Below are 20,730 nucleotides of genomic sequence, written 5' to 3' on the forward strand. Positions count from 1 at the left end.
ACACATTACATTGCTCTGTGGTTAAAGTTTTTAAAAAATTAATTACTTACTTAAACTGCCGTGGATTTCTACCAGAAATAGACAGAAGCTTGTTTATGATATTAAGATATTATCCATAAGTAAATTTGTTACATTTTTCCGTATTTTACTTATAAAGGGACTTACATTCATTCTGTGGTTAATTTTTTTTAAAACTTTCTTAAACTATCCTAGATTTTTACCATGGACAGAAGCTACTTGCAATCAAAAGATAGTATCGAAAGGAATATTTTAATTTTTTTTTTACTCATTTTTGCTGAGCCTGCCATTGACATAAAAAGTGGGCGAGACACTGGGTTCCGTAGAACCCTTACAATTTTTTTCTTATCATAGAGAGTATGTATTTCTGAAATCTATATTAAGTTTGTTTTTCTTTTTTTTTTTCAAACGTGTATTCTGTACTTAGTGGGTATTTATTTTTGTTGTTGTATGGGATATACAGGTACCCAGCCATGTCCACTCTGTGTAGTATTGCTGATTGTATCCATCGGATGAGTTAAGCCTCTTTCAATTGATTTTCATAGTTCGTTCCCTATGTTGTAATGTTACACCACTGTCCCAGGTTAGGGGAGGGTTGTGATCCTGCTAACATGTTTAACCCTGGCCAAATTATGTATGTGCCGGTACCAAGCTTGTCATTCAATGGTTGTCGCTTGTCAATGTGTTACAATTTTTTTCATTCATTTTTGTATATGAATAAGGCCGTTAGTTTTCTCGTTTGAATTGTTTTACATTTGCCATTTCAGGGCCTTTTTAATCTGACTTTGCGGAATGGGCTTTGTTCATTGTTAAAGACCGTGTGGTGACCAATAGTTCTTAATTTCTATCACGGTCATTTTGGTTCTTGAGGAGAGTTGTCTCATTGGCAATTATATCACATCTTCTTTTTTATATTAGTATTATTATTCAGACATACGACGGAACGCAGAGTAACAACATAACCTAGCATGAGACATTGCGCAAATTTAGCTTAACAGCTTGTTGCTACTTAAATACTGACTACTAGTACAAAGTGACAGAGTAGTTAAAAGCAAAAATAAAAAATAAAACCCTTCCACAATTCATTTCGAAAATAAATCATGAAAAAAAGTTGCAAATGTAATATCATATATTGGAATTATAGATTTAACCTAATAGATCAAAGTAGAAGCACATACAACTCAAAGAATAAAATGTACACGACATATATATAAGTAATTCTTTATATAAGTAATTCTTATTTAGATATAGGAAGATGTGGTGTGAGTGCCAATGAGACAACTCTCCATACAAATAACAATTTAAAAAGTAAACCATTATAGGTTAAAGTACGGCCTTCAACACGGAGCCTTGGCTCACACCGAACAACAAGCTATAAAGGGCCCCAAAATTACTATTGTAAAACCATTCAAACGGGAAAACCAACGGTCTAATCTATATAAACAAAACGAGAAACGAGAAACACGTATATATTACATAAACAAACGACAACTACTGTACAACAGATTCCTGACTTAGGACAGGTGCAAACATTTGCAGCGGGATTAAACGTTTTAATGGATCCAAACCTTCTCCCTTTTTCTGAAACAATAGCATAACATCACAACAACAAAAAAACATACGATAAAATATCAATTGGCAGACTTAACTCAATCAAAAAACGTATGATTAAACAATGAACGAATACATTTGATCTGCGATATCTGAATACAAATGCACAGTTAATTAAATATTAGACAAACATTCATGACCAAAAAGCTTACAAACAAATTCAAACACAGGACATGACTGAGAAATATTTAACCAATCAATGTTCACTTTAGAAAAAAACCGGTTTTTTTATAATCTTGAAGTTTATACAAATGTTGTAAGAATAAGTGAAAAATTGAAGATATTACAAATAATCAAAGCTGGTGTACAGACAAGATCCATATAAATAAAAAATAACAAAAAAGCATTATAAACAGTATCAACAGGTCGAATTAACAAGAAAATACGATTTGAGAGTACTCGCAGTTACTGACAGCTAGTTAAAAGCCAAAACCAATTAATAATAAAAAAATTATGCACCAGAGACTAAAATCGACTAAAACACATCACAGGGATTTAGTATTTTAACGTCATTAATAGTCAAAGAAGACATGACTTGTGCAATGCCAAAAATAAATGTATAGACAGGTAGTAGTATAGTGAAGAGCGACTACTATAGAAATAAAAGTTAACGTGTCTGTGTCTATTTAAATTGGATTACAAATTAAAGAAAACTATTTACCTGTCGTTAGTGTTTGAACAGCTGCAGTAGTACCAGATGCTGTTGCTCCAACCGCTGCAGTGGTACCAGTCGCTGTTGCTCCTACCGCTGCAGTAGTACCAGTTGCTGTTGCTCCAACCGATACTGATGTTCCAGGTGACACTGATATGATAATAATAATAAAATAAATCAATAACAATCAGATATCACACACAATCAAATATAATAAGACATACAATCTTCATGCTCTTCTATTTCATTTTCAGTTTATTTGCTATTACAAGCTATTGAAGAAAGAATTACAAGGCCGGTATGTATTTTACCTTTTTTTTTTATTTTATTTAGATTAGAATATTGTTTTTTGGTGGTTTTTTTCAAAATGCAAGTGCAAGCCCGAACGTGCCTTAACTTTTGTGTGTAAGTTTTTCTTAATTTGTAGCAAATTTGCTGAAGCCATTTTTCTACAGTACGTCATGTTTGGTGATTTTTTTTCTCACTTAGTATTTAAACCAAAGGCTGAATAACCACAAAGTTGTTGAGTGTAGTTGTTGTAAAAAAAAATTTAAAAGATTTATTCTGGGCACCTGTAAAAAAGAGCAAAATTATTTTAGTGATTTTGTAAAATCCTTTATTTTTTAAAATTTACTGTTCTCGATATCCCTATAGCAGAAGAGTCGGGATCCCAGCATTGGAAGAACAACGCTTTGCTTCAGCAAATTTGCAGATTTAACATTATTGTGTTGATATTTAGAGTAACTTCGTATAAATACAGAACAAACAAAATTTTTCAAAAGACCAAAAAATTTAAAAAGTATATTTTAACAAAAAACGCATTTGAATAACTGGTCGAATAACGGATGCTCATAAACCCTATTGACCGTCATTAACTATTGTCATATAAATTGATCACCAGATGTAACAAAATGAATCTTCATATTAAGTTAATACGAAACAGTGAACAATAAACTTGTGGAAAAGATGGTTTACCACAAACATGAGGTGCAAAAATTTGTATACCATATACATATATATAAATAAAGTCTTCTCAACTAATATACACAATGTTATGTCCTAACGGACCATAACATTTAATCCATGAAACATGCTTCACCTTTTTAATTGTCAAATGCAATTGACACGTTTGATAAAACTATGCTAATAAACAAAACAAAATAAGGCACATACCAGTGACAGTTCCTGTAAGGGGTGGTCCTGAAACAGAGACAGTCGTTCCACTAATTGATGGTCCAGTACTAGGGACAGTTGTTCCTGTAAGGGATGGTCCTGAAACAGAAACAGTCGTTCCACTAACAGTACTAGCAACAGTTGTTGAAGTTCCAAATGATATTCTAGGTGGAGATGTTCCACCTGCTGCACCCTTTTGAGTAGTTGATGCCGTAATAGATGGTACTGTACCTGGGATAGTTGTTCCACTGATGGATGGTCCTGTGCCTGGGATAGTTGTTCCACTGACTGATGGTCCTGTGGCAGATACAGTTGTTCCACTTACAGATGGTCCAGTTGCAGAAACAGTTGTTCCGCTAACTGATGGTCCTGTGGCTGAGACAGTTATTCCGCTAACTGATGGTACTGTGGCAGAGACAGTTGTTCCACTTACAGCAGGTACTGTGGTAGAGACAGTTGTTCCACTTACTGATGGTCCAGTGGCAGAAACAGTTGTTCCACTTACTGATGGTCCTGTGGCAGAGACAGTTGTTCCACTTACAGATGGTACTGTGCCAGGGATAGTTGTTCCACTTACAGATGGTACTGTGCCAGATATTGTTGAAGTTCCAAATGATATTCTAGGAGGAGATGTTCCACCTGCTGCACCCTTTTGAGTAGTTGATGCCGTAATAGATGGTACTGTGCCTGGGATAGTTGTTCCACTGATGGATGGTCCTGTGCCTGGGATAGTTGTTCCACTGACTGATGGTCCTGTGGCAGATACAGTTGTTCCACTTACAGATGGTCCAGTTGCAGGAACAGTTGTTCCGCTAACTGATGGTCCTGTGGCTGAGACAGTTGTTCCGCTAACTGATGATACTGTGGCAGAAACAGTTGTTCCACTTACTGATGGTCCTGTGGCAGAGACAGTTGTTCCACTTACTGATGGTCCTGTGGCAGAGACAGTTGTTCCACTAACGGATGGTACTGTGCCAGGGATAGTTGTTCCACTTACAGATGGTACTGTGCCAGATATTGTTGAAGTTCCAAATGATATTCTAGGTGGAGATGTTCCACCTGCTGCACCCTTTTGAGTAGTTGATGCCGTAATAGATGGTACTGTGCCTGGGATAGTTGTTCCACTGATGGATGGTCCTGTGCCTGGGATAGTTGTTCCACTGACTGATGGTCCTGTAGCAGATACAGTTGTTCCACTTACAGATGGTCCAGTTGCAGAAACAGTTGTTCCGCTAACTGATGGTCCTGTGGCTGAGACAGTTGTTCCGCTTACTGATGGTACTGTGGCAGGGACAGTTGTTCCACTCACAGCAGGTACTGTGGCAGAGACAGTTGTCCCACTAACTGATGGTCCAGTGGCAGAAACAGTTGTTCCACTTACTGATGGTCCTGTGGCAGATACAGTTGTTCCACTTACTGATGGTACTGTGGCTGAGACAGTTGTTCCGCTAACTGATGGTACTGTGGCAGAGACAGTTGTTCCACTTACTGATGGTCCTGTGGCAGAGACAGTTGTTCCACTAACAGATGGTACTGTGCCAGGGATAGTTGTTCCACTTACAGGTGGTACCGTGCCAGATATTGTTGAAGTTCCAAATGATATTCTAGGAGGAGATGTTCCACCTGCTGCACCCTTTTGAGTAGTTGATGCCGTAATAGATGGTACTGTGCCTGGGATAGTTGTTCCACTGATGGATGGTCCTGTGCCTGGGATAGTTGTTCCACTGACTGATGGTCCTGTGGCAGATACAGTTGTTCCACTTACAGATGGTCCAGTTGCAGGAACAGTTGTTCCGCTAACAGATGGTCCTGTGGCTGAGACAGTTGTTCCGCTAACTGATGATACTGTGGCAGAAACAGTTGTTCCACTTACTGATGGTCCTGTGGCAGAGACAGTTGTTCCACTTACTGATGGTCCTGTGGCAGAGACAGTTGTTCCACTAACAGATGGTACTGTGCCAGGGATAGTTGTTCCACTTACAGATGGTACTGTGCCAGATATTGTTGAAGTTCCAAATGATATTCTAGGTGGAGATGTTCCACCTGCTGCACCCTTTTGGGTAGTTGATGCCGTAATAGATGGTACTGTGCCTGGGATAGTTGTTCCACTGATGGATGGTCCTGTGCCTGGGATAGTTGTTCCACTGACTGATGGTCCTGTGCCAGGGACAGTTGTTCCACTGACGGATGGTCCAACACTAGGAATAGTTGTTCCTGTAACAGTTGGTCCTGAAACAGATACTGTTGTTTCACTAACTGATGGTCCTGTGGCAAATACAGTTGTTCCACTTACAGATGGTACTGTGCCAGATATTGTTGAAGTTCCAAATGATATTCTAGGTGGAGATGTTCCACCTGCTGCACCCTTTTGAGTAGTTGATGCCGTAATAGATGGTACTGTGCCTGGGATAGTTGTTCCACTGATGGATGGTCCTGTGCCTGGGATAGTTGTTCCACTGACTGATGGTCCTGTAGCAGATACAGTTGTTCCACTTACAGATGGTCCAGTTGCAGAAACAGTTGTTCCGCTAACTGATGGTCCTGTGGCTGAGACAGTTGTTCCGCTTACTGATGGTACTGTGGCAGGGACAGTTGTTCCACTCACAGCAGGTACTGTGGCAGAGACAGTTGTTCCACTAACTGATGGTCCAGTGGCAGAAACAGTTGTTCCACTTACTGATGGTCCTGTGGCAGATACAGTTGTTCCACTAACTGATGGTCCTGTGGCAGAGACAGTTGTTTCACTTACAGATGGTCCAGTTGCAGAAACAGTTGTTCCACTTACTGATGGTCCTGTGGCAGAGACAGTTGTTCCACTAACAGATGGTACTGTGCCAGGGATAGTTGTTCCACTTACAGGTGGTACCGTGCCAGATATTGTTGAAGTTCCAAATGATATTCTAGGAGGAGATGTTCCACCTGCTGCACCCTTTTGAGTAGTTGATGCCGTAATAGATGGTACTGTGCCTGGGATAGTTGTTCCACTGATGGATGGTCCTGTGCCTGGGATAGTTGTTCCACTGACTGATGGTCCTGTGGCAGATACAGTTGTTCCACTTACAGATGGTCCAGTTGCAGGAACAGTTGTTCCGCTAACTGATGGTCCTGTGGCTGAGACAGTTGTTCCGCTAACTGATGATACTGTGGCAGAAACAGTTGTTCCACTTACTGATGGTCCTGTGGCAGAGACAGTTGTTCCACTTACTGATGGTCCTGTGACAGAGACAGTTGTTCCGTTAACGGATGGTACTGTGCCAGGGATAGTTGTTCCACTTACAGATGGTACTGTGCCAGATATTGTTGAAGTTCCAAATGATATTCTAGGTGGAGATGTTCCACCTGCTGCACCCTTTTGGGTAGTTGATGCCGTAATAGATGGTACTGTGCCTGGGATAGTTGTTCCACTGATTGATGGTCCTGTGCCTGGGATAGTTGTTCCACTGACTGATGGTCCTGTGCCAGGGACAGTTGTTCCACTGACGGATGGTCCAACACTAGGAATAGTTGTTCCTGTAACAGTTGGTCCTGAAACAGATACTGTTGTTTCACTAACTGATGGTCCTGTGGCAGATACAGTTGTTCCACTTACAGATGGTACTGTGCCAGATATTGTTGAAGTTCCAAATGATATTCTAGGTGGAGATGTTCCACCTGCTGCACCCTTTTGAGTAGTTGATGCCGTAATAGATGGTACTGTGCCTGGGATAGTTGTTCCACTGACTGATGGTCCTGTAGCAGATACAGTTGTTCCACTTACAGATGGTCCAGTTGCAGAAACAGTTGTTCCGCTAACTGATGGTCCTGTGGCTGAGACAGTTGTTCCGCTTACTGATGGTACTGTGGCAGGGACAGTTGTTCCACTCACAGCAGGTACTGTGGCAGAGACAGTTGTTCCACTAACTGATGGTCCAGTGGCAGAAACAGTTGTTCCACTTACTGATGGTCCTGTGGCAGATACAGTTGTTCCACTTACTGATGGTCCTGTGGCAGAGACAGTTGTTTCACTTACAGATGGTCCAGTTGCAGAAACAGTTGTTCCACTTACTGATGGTCCTGTGGCAGAGACAGTTGTTCCACTAACAGATGGTACTGTGCCAGGGATAGTTGTTCCACTTACAGGTGGTACCGTGCCAGATATTGTTGAAGTTCCAAATGATATTCTAGGAGGAGATGTTCCACCTGCTGCACCCTTTTGAGTAGTTGATGCCGTAATAGATGGTACTGTGCCTGGGATAGTTGTTCCACTGATGGATGGTCCTGTGCCTGGGATAGTTGTTCCACTGACTGATGGTCCTGTGGCAGATACAGTTGTTCCACTTACAGATGGTCCAGTTGCAGGAACAGTTGTTCCGCTAACTGATGGTCCTGTGGCTGAGACAGTTGTTCCGCTAACTGATGATACTGTGGCAGAAACAGTTGTTCCACTTACTGATGGTCCTGTGGCAGAGACAGTTGTTCCACTTACTGATGGTCCTGTGGCAGAGACAGTTGTTCCACTAACGGATGGTACTGTGCCAGGGATAGTTGTTCCACTTACAGATGCTACTGTGCCAGATATTGTTGAAGTTCCAAATGATATTCTAGGTGGAGATGTTCCACCTGCTGCACCCTTTTGGGTAGTTGATGCCGTAATAGATGGTACTGTGCCTGGGATAGTTGTTCCACTGACTGATGGTCCTGTGCCAGGGACAGTTGTTCCACTGACGGATGGTCCAACACTAGGAATAGTTGTTCCTGTAACAGTTGGTCCTGAAACAGATACTGTTGTTGCACTAACTGATGGTCCTGTGGCAGATACAGTTGTTCCACTCACAGATGGTCCAGTTGCAGAAACAGTTGTTCCGCTAACTGATGGTCCTGTGGCTGAGACAGTTGTTCCACTAACTGATGGTCCAGGGGTAGAAACAGCTGTTCCACTTACTGATGGTCCTGTGGCAGAGACAGTTGTTCCACTCACTGATGGTACTGTGGATGAGACAGTTGTTCCACTAACGGATGGTACTGTGCCAGGGATAGTTGTTCCACTTACAGATGGTACTGTGGCAGAGAGAGTTGTTCCACTAACTGATGGTCCTGTGGCTAAAACAGTTGTTCCACTCACTGATGGTCCTGTGGCAGATACAGTTGTTCCACTAACAGATGGTCCAGTTGCAGAAACAGTTGTTCCGCTAACTGATGGTCCTGTGGCTGAGACAGTTGTTCCGCTAACTGATGGTACTGTGGCAGAGACAGTTGTTCCACTTATAGCAGGTACTGTGGCAGAGACAGTTGTTCCACTTACTGATGGTCCTGTGGCAGAGACAGTTGTTCCACTAACAGATGGTACTGTGCCAGGGATAGTTGTTCCACTTACAGATGGTACTGTGCCAGATATTGTTGAAGTTCCAAATGATATTCTAGGTGGAGATGTTCCACCTGCTGCACCCTTTTGAGTAGTTGATGCCGTTATAGATGGTACTGTGCCTGGGATAGTTGTTCCACTGATGGATGGTCCTGTGCCTGGGATAGTTGTTCCACTGACTGATGGTCCTGTAGCAGAAACAGTAGTTCCACTTACAGATGGTCCAGTTACAGAAACAGTTGTTCCGCTAACTGATGGTCCTGTGGCTGAAACAGTTGTTCCGCTAACTGATGGTACTGTGGCAGGGACAGTTGTTCCACTCACAGCAGGTACTGTGGCAGAGACAGTTGTTCCACTAACTGATGGTCCAGTGGCAGAAACAGTTGTTCCACTTACTGATGGTCCTGTGGCAGATACAGTTGTTCCACTAACTGATGGTCCTGTGGCAGACACAGTTGTTCCACTTACAGATGGTCCAGTTGCAGAAACAGTTGTTCCGCTAACTGGTGGTCCTGTGGCTGAGACAGTTGTTCCGCTAACTGATGGTACTGTGGCAGAGACAGTTGTTCCACTAACTGATGGTCCAGGGGTAGAAACAGTTGTTCCACTTACTGACGGTCCTGTGGCAGAGACAGTTGTTCCACTTACTGATGGTCCTGTGGCAGAGACAGTTGTTCCACTAACGGATGGTACTGTGCCAGGGATAGTTGTTCCACTTACAGATGGTACTGTGAAAGAAAGAGTTGTTCCACTAACTGATGGTCCTGTGGCAGATACAGTTGTTCCACTTACAGATGGTCCAGTTGCAGAAACAGTTGTTCCGCTAACTGATGGTCCTGTGGCTGAGACAGTTGTTCCGCTAACTGATGGTACTGTGGCAGAGACAGTTGTTCCACTTACTGATGGTCCTGTGGCAGAGACAGTTGTTCCACTAACAGATGGTACTGTGCCAGGGATAGTTGTTCCACTTACAGATGGTACTGTGCCAGATATTGTTGAAGTTCCAAATGATATTCTAGGTGGAGATGTTCCGCCTGCTGCACCCTTTTGAGTAGTTGATGCCGTAATAGATGGTACTGTGCCTGGGATAGTTGTTCCACTGATGGATGGTCCTGTGCCTGGGATAGTTGTTCCACTGACTGATGGTCCTGTAGCAGAAACAGTAGTTCCACTTACAGATGGTCCAGTTACAGAAACAGTTGTTCCGCTAACTGATGGTCCTGTGGCTGAGACAGTTGTTCCGCTAACTGATGGTACTGTGGCAGGGACAGTTGTTCCACTCACAGCAGGTACTGTGGCAGAGACAGTTGTTCCACTAACTGATGGTCCAGTGGCAGAAACAGTTGTTCCACTTACTGATGGTCCTGTGGCAGATACAGTTGTTCCACTAACTGATGGTCCTGTGGCAGAAACAGTTGTTCCACTTACAGATGGTCCAGTTGCAGAAACAGTTGTTCCGCTAACTGATGGTCCTGTGGCTGAGACAGTTGTTCCGCTAACTGATGGTACTGTGGCAGAGACAGTTGTTCCACTAACTGATGGTCCAGGGGTAGAAACAGTTGTTCCACTTACTGATGGTCCTGTGGCAGAGACAGTTGTTCCACTTACTGATGGTCCTGTGGATGAGACAGTTGTTCCACTAACGGATGGTACTGTGCCAGGGATAGTTGTTCCACTTACAGATGGTACTGTTGCAGAAAGAGTTGTTCCACTAACTGATGGTCCTGTGGCTGAAACAGTTGTTCCACTCACTGATGGTCCTGTGGCAGATACAGTTGTTCCACTTACGGATGGTCCAGTTGCAGAAACAGTTGTTCCGCTAACTGATGGTCCTGTGGCTGAGACAGTTGTTCCGCTAACTGATGGTACTGTGGCAGAGACAGTTGTTCCACTTACTGATGGTCCTGTGGCAGAGACAGTTGTTCCACTAACAGATGGTACTGTGCCAGGGATAGTTGTTCCACTTACAGATGGTACTGTGCCAGATATTGTTGAAGTTCCAAATGATATTCTAGGTGGAGATGTTCCACCTGCTGCACCCTTTTGAGTAGTTGATGCCGTAATAGATGGTACTGTGCCTGGGATAGTTGTTCCACTGATGGATGGTCCTGTGCCTGGGATAGTTGTTCCACTGACTGATGGTCCTGTAGCAGAAACAGTAGTTCCACTTACAGATGGTCCAGTTACAGAAACAGTTGTTCCGCTAACTGATGGTCCTGTGGCTGAGACAGTTGTTCCGCTAACTGATGGTACTGTGGCAGGGACAGTTGTTCCACTCACAGCAGGTACTGTGGCAGAGACAGTTGTTCCACTAACTGATGGTCCAGTGGCAGAAACAGTTGTTCCACTTACTGATGGTCCTGTGGCAGATACAGTTGTTCCACTAACTGATGGTCCTGTGGCAGATACAGTTGTTCCACTTACAGATGGTCCAGTTGCAGAAACAGTTGTTCCGCTAACTGATGGTCCTGTGGCTGAGACAGTTGTTCCGCTAACTGATGGTACTGTGGCAGAGACAGTTGTTCCACTAACTGATGGTCCAGGGGTAGAAACAGTTGTTCCACTTACTGATGGTCCTGTGGCATAGACAGTTGTTCCACTTACTGATGGTCCTGTGGATGAGACAGTTGTTCCACTAACGGATGCTACTGTGCCAGGGATAGTTGTTCCACTTACAGATGGTACTGTTGCAGAAAGAGTTGTTCCACTAACTGATGGTCCTGTGGCTGAAACAGTTGTTCCACTCACTGATGGTCCTGTGGCAGATACAGTTGTTCCACTTACGGATGGTCCAGTTGCAGAAACAGTTGTTCCGCTAACTGATGGTCCTGTGGCTGAGACAGTTGTTCCGCTAACTGATGGTACTGTGGCAGAGACAGTTGTTCCACTTACTGATGGTCCTGTGGCAGAGACAGTTGTTCCACTAACAGATGGTACTGTGCCAGGGATAGTTGTTCCACTTACAGATGGAACTGTGCCAGATATTGTTGAAGTTCCAAATGATATTCTAGGTGGAGATGTTCCACCTGCTGCACCCTTTTGAGTAGTTGATGCCGTAATAGATGGTACTGTGCCTGGGATAGTTGTTCCACTGATGGATGGTCCTGTGCCTGGGATAGTTGTTCCACTGACTGATGGTCCTGTAGCAGAAACAGTAGTTCCACTTACAGATGGTCCAGTTACAGAAACAGTTGTTCCGCTAACTGATGGTCCTGTGGCTGAGACAGTTGTTCCGCTAACTGATGGTACTGTGGCAGGGACAGTTGTTCCACTCACAGCAGGTACTGTGGCAGAGACAGTTGTTCCACTAACTGATGGTCCAGTGGCAGAAACAGTTGTTCCACTTACTGATGGTCCTGTGGCAGATACAGTTGTTCCACTAACTGATGGTCCTGTGGCAGATACAGTTGTTCCACTTACAGATGGTCCAGTTGCAGAAACAGTTGTTCCGCTAACTGATGGTCCTGTGGCTGAGACAGTTGTTCCGCTAACTGATGGTACTGTGGCAGAGACAGTTGTTCCACTAACTGATGGTCCAGGGGTAGAAACAGTTGTTCTACTTACTGATGGTCCTGTGGCAGAGACAGTTGTTCCACTTACTGATGGTCCTGTGGATGAGACAGTTGTTCCACTAACGGATGGTACTGTGCCAGGGATAGTTGTTCCACTTACAGATGGTACTGTGGCAGAAAGAGTTGTTCCACTAACTGATGGTCCTGTGGCTGAAACAGTTGTTCCACTCACTGATGGTCCTGTGGCAGATACAGTTGTTCCACTTACGGATGGTCCAGTTGCAGAAACAGTTGTTCCGCTAACTGATGGTCCTGTGGCTGAGACAGTTGTTCCGCTAACTGATGGTACTGTGGCAGAGACAGTTGTTCCACTTACTGATGGTCCTGTGGCAGAGACAGTTGTTCCACTAACAGATGGTACTGTGCCAGGGATAGTTGTTCCACTTACAGATGGTACTGTGCCAGATATTGTTGAAGTTCCAAATGATATTCTAGGTGGAGATGTTCCACCTGCTGCACCCTTTTGAGTAGTTGATGCCGTAATAGATGGTACTGTGCCTGGGATAGTTGTTCCACTGATGGATGGTCCTGTGCCTGGGATAGTTGTTCCACTGACTGATGGTCCTGTGCCAGGGAAAGTTGTTCCACTGACGGATGGTCCAACACTAGGAATAGTTGTTCCTGTAACAGTTGGTCCTGAAACAGATACTGTTGTTTCACTAACTGATGGTCCTGTGGCAGATACAGTTGTTCCACTTACAGATGGTCCAGTTGCAGAAACAGTTGTTCCGCTAACTGATGGTCCTGTGGCTGAGACAGTTGTTCCGCTAACTGATGGTACTGTGGCAGAAACAGTTGTTCCACTTACTGATGGTCCTGTGGCAGAGACAGTTGTTCCACTTACTGATGGTCCTGTGGCAGAGACAGTTGTTCCACTAACGGATGGTACTGTGCCAGGGATAGTTGTTCCACTTACAGATGGTACTGTGCCAGATATTGTTGAAGTTCCAAATGATATTCTAGGTGGAGATGTTCCACCTGCTGCACCCTTTTGGGTAGTTGATGCCGTAATAGATGGTACTGTGCCTGGGATAGTTGTTCCACTGATGGATGGTCCTGTGCCTGGGATAGTTGTTCCACTTACTGATGGTCCTGTGCCAGGGACAGTTGTTCCACTGACGGATGGTCCAACACTAGGAATAGTTGTTCCTGTAACAGTTGGTCCTGAAATAGATACTGTTGTTTCACTAACTGATGGTCCTGTGGCAGATACAGTTGTTCCACTCACAGATGGTCCAGTTGCAGAAACAGTTGTTCCGCTAACTGATGGTCCTGTGGCTGAGACAGTTGTTCCGCTAACTGATGGTACTGTGGCAGAGACAGTTGTTCCACTAACTGATGGTCCAGGGGTAGAAACAGTTGTTCCGCTAACTGATGGTCCTGTGGATGAGACAGTTGTTCCACTAACGGATGGTACTGTGCCAGGGATAGTTGTTCCACTTACAGATGGTACTGTGGCAGAGAGAGTTGTTCCACTAACTGATGGTCCTGTGGCTAAAACAGTTGTTCCACTCACTGATGGTCCTGTGGCAGATACAGTTGTTCCACTTACAGATGGTCCAGTTGCAGAAACAGTTGTTCCGCTAACTGATGGTCCTGTGGCTGAGACAGTTGTTCCGCTAACTGATGGTACTGTGGCAGAGACAGTTGTTCCACTTATAGCAGGTACTGTGGCAGAGACAGATGTTCCACTTACTGATGGTCCTGTGGCAGAGACAGTTGTTCCACTAACAGATGGTACTGTGCCAGGGATAGTTGTTCCACTTATAGATGGTACTGTGCCAGATATTGTTGAAGTTCCAAATGATATTCTAGGTGGAGATGTTCCACCTGCTGCACCCTTTTGAGTAGTTGATGCCGTAATAGATGGTACTGTGCCTGGGATAGTTGTTCCACTGATGGATGGTCCTGTGCCTGGTATAGTTGTTCCACTGACTGATGGTCCTGTAGCAGATACAGTTGTTCCACTTACAGATGGTCCAGTTGCAGAAACAGTTGTTCCGCTAACTGATGGTCCTGTGGCTGAGACAGTTGTTCCGCTAACTGATGGTACTGTGGCAGAGACAGTTGTTCCACTCACAGAAGGTACTGTGACAGAGACAGTTGTTCCACTAACTGATGGTCCAGTGGCAGAAACAGTTGTTCCACTTACTGATGGTCCTGTGGCAGATACAGTTGTTCCACTTACTGATGGTCCTGTGGCAGAGACAGTTGTTCCACTTACAGATGGTCCAGTTGCAGAAACAGTTGTTCCGCTAACTGATGGTACTGTGGCTGAGACAGTTGTTCCGCTAACTGATGGTACTGTGGCAGAGACAGTTGTTCCACTTACTGATGGTCCTGTGGCAGAGACAGTTGTTCCACTAACAGATGGTACTGTGCCAGGGATAGTTGTTCCACTTACAGATGGTACTGTGCCAGATATTGTTGAAGTTCCAAATGATATTCTAGGTGGAGATGTTCCACCTGCTGCACCCTTTTGAGTAGTTGATGCCGTAAACGATGGTACTGTGCCTGGGATAGTTGTTCCACTGATGGATGGTCCTGTGCCTGGTATAGTTGTTCCACTGACTGATGGTCCTGTAGCAGATACAGTTGTTCCACTTACAGATGGTCCAGTTGCAGAAACAGTTGTTCCGCTAACTGATGGTCCTGTGGCTGAGACAGTTGTTCCGCTAACTGATGGTACTGTGGCAGGGACAGTTGTTCCACTCACAGAAGGTACTGTGGCAGAGACAGTTGTTCCACTAACTGATGGTCCAGTGGCAGAAACAGTTGTTCCACTTACTGATGGTCCTGTGGCAGGTACAGTTGTTCCACTTACTGATGGTCCTGTGGCAGAGACAGTTGTTCCACTTACAGATGGTCCAGTTGCAGAAACAGTTGTTCCGCTAACTGATGGTACTGTGGCTGAGACAGTTGTTCCGCTAACTGATGGTACTGTGGCAGAGACAGTTGTTCCACTTACTGATGGTCCTGTTGCAGAGACAGTTGTTCCACTAACAGATGGTACTGTGCCAGGGATAGTTGTTCCACTTACAGATGGTACTGTGCCAGATATTGTTGAAGTTCCAAATGATATTCTAGGTGGAGATGTTCCACCTGCTGCACCCTTTTGAGTAGTTGATGCCGTAATAGATGGTACTGTGCCTGGGATAGTTGTTCCACTGATGGATGGTCCTGTGCCTGGGATAGTTGTTCCACTGACTGATGGTCCTGTGCCAGGGAAAGTTGTTGCACTGACGGATGGTCCAACACTAGGAATAGTTGTTCCTGTAACAGTTGGTCCTGAAACAGATACTGTTGTTTCACTAACTGATGGTCCAGTGGCAGAGATAGTTGATCCACTTACAGATGGTCCTGTGGCAGAGAGAGTTGTTCCACTAACTGATGGTCCTGTAGTTGAAATAGTTGTTCCGCTAACTGATGGTCCTATGGCTGAAACAGTTGTTCCGCTAACTGATGGTACTGTGGCAGAGACAGTTGTTCCACTTATAGCAGGTACTGTGGCAGAGACAGTTGTTCCACTTACTGATGTTCCAGTGGCAGAAACAGTTGTTCCACTAACTGATGGTCCTGTGGCAGAGACAGTTGTTCCACTAACGGATGGTACTGTGCCAGATATTGTTGAAGTTCCAAATGATATTCTAGGTGGAGATGTTCCACCTGCTGCACCCTTTTGAGTAGTTGATGCCGTAATAGATGGTACTGTGCCTGGGATAGTTGTTCCACTGATGGATGGTCCTGTGCCTGGGATAGTTGTTCCACTGACTGATGGTCCTGTGGCAGATACAGTTGTTTCACTTACAGATGGTCTAGTTGCAGAAACAGTTGTTCCGCTAACTGATGGTCCAGTGGCTGAGACAGTTGTTCCGCTAACTGATGGTACTGTGGCTGAGACAGATGTTCCACTTACAGCAGGTACTGTGGCAGAGACAGTTGTTGCACTAACTGATGGTCCAGTGGCAGAAACAGTTGTTCCACTTACTGATGGTCCTGTGGCAGAGACAGTTGTTCCACTAACAGATGATACTGTGCCAGGGATAGTTGTTCCACTTACAGATGGTACTGTGCCAGATATTGTTGAAGTTCCAAATGATATTCTAGGTGGAGATGTTCCACCTGCTGCACCTTTTTGAGTAGTTGATGCCGTAATAGATGGTACTGTGCCTGGGATAGTTGTTCCACTGATGGATGGTCCTGTGCCTGGGACAGTTGTTCCACTGACTGATGGTCCTGTGCCTGGGAAAGTTGTTCCACTGACGGATGGCCCAACACTAGGAATAGTTGTTCCTGTAACAGTTGGTTCTGAAACAGATACTGTTGTTACACTTGCTGATGGTCCAGTGGCAGAAACAGTTGTTCCACTTACTGATGGTCCTATACTAGAAAGTGTAACCCCTGTAATAGAACAAAAATAAAACGTTTCGATATATTCTTTTAGGAATGTTTTTTACAAGATACTATGAGTTTCCTATAAAGCAAAATCAACTAATTTAAATACTGTGACATACAAATACATCGATTTGATACTAAAATATCGATCCCCTTACCATATTCACCCGGATTTATTTTAGCTTTACCAAGCTAAGCAAGAGTTGTGTCCCTTAGATTGTCGAACTTCCGGTGTTCGTTTGAGTCGAACTACGTGTATCTCGAAATATTTCTCTGGTCCGGCTGACTTCGACATAACGAGAGTCGACTGTATTAAAAAAAAATGTTGTTTTAAATGAAAAGATCCGTTAAGGGGATCAATACAGCATAATCATTTATCTTCTAATACTAACCAGCAGTAGGAACTGTCGTTACACCTTGTGTAGTGGATTCTACAATTAAAAATATAAATAATTGAAAGCAACGAAAAAACTTCCGTCGAGTGTTGAGAAAATGATTTATAATTATTTTTGTCAAAAAAGGATCTTGTATTCGAATTCAAACTAAATTAGTCTTAGAAAGATGCAGCCATGTTGTTATACATTAGCATACACGGAAGAAAAGTAAAACAAGTTATATTGACAAGTGTGCTTTATAAGTGTAAAATATTCTTCATATCAGTTCAACATACAATTTTTAATCTATTGACAAATGTGCTTATATAGAGTATACAGATCTGTACCACAGTACATATCAGAACCTCATGCAATTGGGAATCTATTGAAAATCGTCTTTCAAATACTGGTAAATGTAACGCTTATGTTTAACATTTTATATAAGTTCTCAAGTTACAAAAATATAAAAGTATTTCAAAAGATATTTGGTTTTATATACAATGTCAATGTTACGAGCCTTTTATAGGTTTTTTTTCTATATATAATTAAATACGGCAATATGCATCTGCGGATATATAAATTTCAAATAATATACTTGAACAGAAAGTAATGACACATTTTCTGCTTATAATAACATTCAAAGGGTGAAAATATTACTTTCAACTTTAGCACGGAAGACGTAGAATGCACAACACAATTAGTGTTACACTTTTTAATCTTAAAATGCAAAGTGAACTTTAAAAGAAAAGCAAGATACCCAACCAAATAATTACAATATGATTAGATCAACATTTCTCTTACCCATCAGACAGCCAATTAAATCAAATCGGAGTTTAATAGGCTCGGATTGGGCTACTGGAATGATCTGAATTGCCTCAACTGGTTCTAATGATGGTAGGTCTACAGTCACAACACTATCTCCATCTGTATTGCCTACAAACTCCTAAAATTACGAAAATAATGTTAATATACTATAGCAATATGTTAAATAATTTTTAAACATACGTGTGGAAATCATGGAAAAGGGGAATTAAAAAAAAAAGAAATAAACAAGTTTATAGGTGCCACTAGAGCTAAAGAGTCTATGTCGCTCACCTAGGTTATGGGCATTTTCAACAATCAACATTCTCCAACACTGTAGAGTAGAACAAAATTCATGACAAACATCACTTTTTTGTTGAATTGTTGATTTTTTTTCTGTTTACAGTTACCACATTTATCTTTAGTTTTTATCAAAACCACAAAAAGGTAACAAAGTTATCATTTAATTGCTCTTTTCAAGAGTCTACTAGCGATATCGGAAATCTATGAATTATTGTAGATTTTGTTTTAGCGGATCAATTTGTTATTCAAAGTGACAATCTATCTGTCTTTCATAGTTTCAACATGTTCAAGATGATTAACAAAAACCTTTGATGGTTGGCATGATTGGTCTTTGGACAAATTTTATAAACTAGATACCTAAATGGTGATTGTGGCCATGTTTGGTAATATTTGACCCAGTAGTTTCAGAAGAGAAGATTTTTGTAAAATTTGATGAGAAGAGATCACTTGGACCCTTTTGACATGTTAGCTAAAAAAAGATTCATATTCGTGCATGTAACAATATTTCAAGCTATATATACATGTCGAAAAAGGGAAAGTATGGATTAATACCAATATACTTAGTAAAAACTGGTTTGGTCAATTTCATACTTTAAACATATAAGATAATGTGATGTGTTATTCATTGCTCTAGAAATAGCATTTATACATGATGTATGAGTAATTATTCTTGTTACTTCGTTCATTTAAAAAATGCCTGCATCAAACTTATTTTACTTACGCACAAGGTCATTAAACCTAAGTAAAGATATAGTTTTCAAATTTGTGACATCGTTTTTTTTGTTTTTTTTTTAATAAACGTTGGCTGCTTTGGATTTACTTGCCTTTTTAAACCAAGTTATTGTAATATGAAACTGGATACCCTGCATATATCACGCTTTTCAATAACATATTATCAAAGGCCCCCTCCTAAATTTTTTAAAACTATCATTCTGCATTGATAAAAAATATCTTAGTGTTACATACTTAGATACATCTACTCGGACTAACGCCGTCAATGTCCTTACCATAGGATTTCCATTGATATCATTTATATCTTCCCACTGTCCGTCTACATTTTTCACCTTCACAGTAAACTTCTCCAAGAAAGTATCGTTAATTCCACCGCCTTGTACTAAAATGGCATTGACGATTGCAGTAGTGGGAAAGTAAACGGTGACATTTGGGCTTTTATCATTCAAATCAGGTGTCCATGCAGTTCCGTTGATTTGGGAATCTACTTGTGGGTTGATTTCGCTACTGTAATCTACATATTGATCAGGAATAGCTCCAACATTTCTCATTTCGTCTTCACAAAACTCTAAAATTAAATGCGTAACAAGGGATGATCAATATATTGTTTATTTTGTTTGATCTATTCTAAGTTATACATAATTAGAGAAAGAAGTTAAGGTACTGCGTAACACAAAGCTGTATTTTCTTGCAAAAGTTTGTGTTGCATGTAGTCTTTTATTTTCTATATAAGGTTTGCTTTCTGTTGTTTGTCATAGTATTTTTTATATTTCCTGCATTTTTTATAATGTCCCCTTGGTAACTTCTCTGTTTATAGGAATTTTTCATCATAAAGAACGTTATGGATACAAAATTAATGTAAAATACCGATTTAAATAGGTTAAAACATATGAACATAGACTTTTTTTATGTTAGGAGATGTCACCAATGATTCCTGAATTAGCATTCATTGTATATCTGGAATACGTACCTACTGTAGTTACTTGCTGTGTACCTGTAAAGTCAAGGGAAAGAGTAGAGTCTATATTATAACAAATAGGCGATATATATATATACAATGATAAGATATCCAGGTGTTGCTTGAACTCATGTTTTGTCTTCCAGCGAATTTTTAATGATTTTTTTATTTTAATTTTTGCTATTAATTAGTTTGAAAAATGTTTCCTGAACCCCCTCCAATTAAATAAAATGAATGAATGGCCGAAGAAAAAACATGAATGGAGGCCTAAAAATAAGATATGAGAATCCGGAATAATAAAATGAAATTTGCATGTTTATTATATTGATCAAAATGAGTGTGAGGCTCTGGTAAACAGTACAATTTTCATTCTTATCCGTTTTCTCATAGGTATATTTCGATATATTAATCTACATACAGTTACACTGATAAAAGTCATTAACGTGAACAGTAATTAATGATATTCATACTTACAGTATCCAACGAAGCAGTGGAAAAAATATAATGTGTTAGTAAAGATAATACTCACCAGGTTACCAGGCAGCTTGAAATAAAATGTTAACAAAACTATATCAAACATTCTACATAATTCACCAATGTTGATACTTACTTTTTGTAATACTTACTTTTTGTTGTCTTGGTGATAGCGATAAGTAGCATTTTTCATCAGCCTGACTGTGCTGACTGTAGTCGGAACCATTTCCCTGAAATACAAAACCCAATACACAGACCCAAATCATACTATAGTATACTTACCATATATTTTACTTACCTAGACGAATCTTTGATTATATCTACTT

The 20,730-nt window shown here is 41.8% G+C and overlaps 1 protein-coding gene across 1 annotated transcript; it reads right to left on the reverse strand.

The window, feature by feature from the left end:
• Positions 1 to 2,282: 2,282 nt before the first annotated feature.
• LOC139511108 (platelet binding protein GspB-like) lies at positions 2,283 to 20,630 on the reverse strand. The gene is made up of 7 exons (XM_071297679.1): positions 20,557 to 20,630; positions 19,947 to 19,966; positions 19,248 to 19,540; positions 17,938 to 18,079; positions 17,155 to 17,193; positions 3,455 to 16,768; positions 2,283 to 2,431 (listed from the first exon to the last, which is right to left on the reverse strand). Exons 1-7 carry the CDS (start codon positions 20,628 to 20,630, stop codon positions 2,283 to 2,285), a joined length of 14,031 nt encoding a protein of 4,676 aa, XP_071153780.1.
• Between the last annotated feature and the right edge of the window lie 100 nt (positions 20,631 to 20,730).

The sequence above is a fragment of the Mytilus edulis genome, chromosome 2 (genome assembly GCF_963676685.1).
Source record: "Mytilus edulis chromosome 2, xbMytEdul2.2, whole genome shotgun sequence".
Lineage (NCBI taxonomy): Eukaryota > Metazoa > Mollusca > Bivalvia > Mytilida > Mytilidae > Mytilus > Mytilus edulis.

Coding starts and splice junctions, on each gene's coding strand:
- LOC139511108 (XM_071297679.1), bottom strand. CDS start 20,630: ATGGTTCCGACTACAGTCAGCACAGTCAGGCTGATGAAAAATGCTACT. Junction 17,194..17,937: donor TTTAATTGGCTGTCTGATGG/GTAAGAGAAATG, acceptor TTTTAATTGTAG/AATCCACTACACAAGGTGTA. Junction 16,769..17,154: donor AACGACAGTTCCTACTGCTG/GTTAGTATTAGA, acceptor GTTCTATTACAG/GGGTTACACTTTCTAGTATA.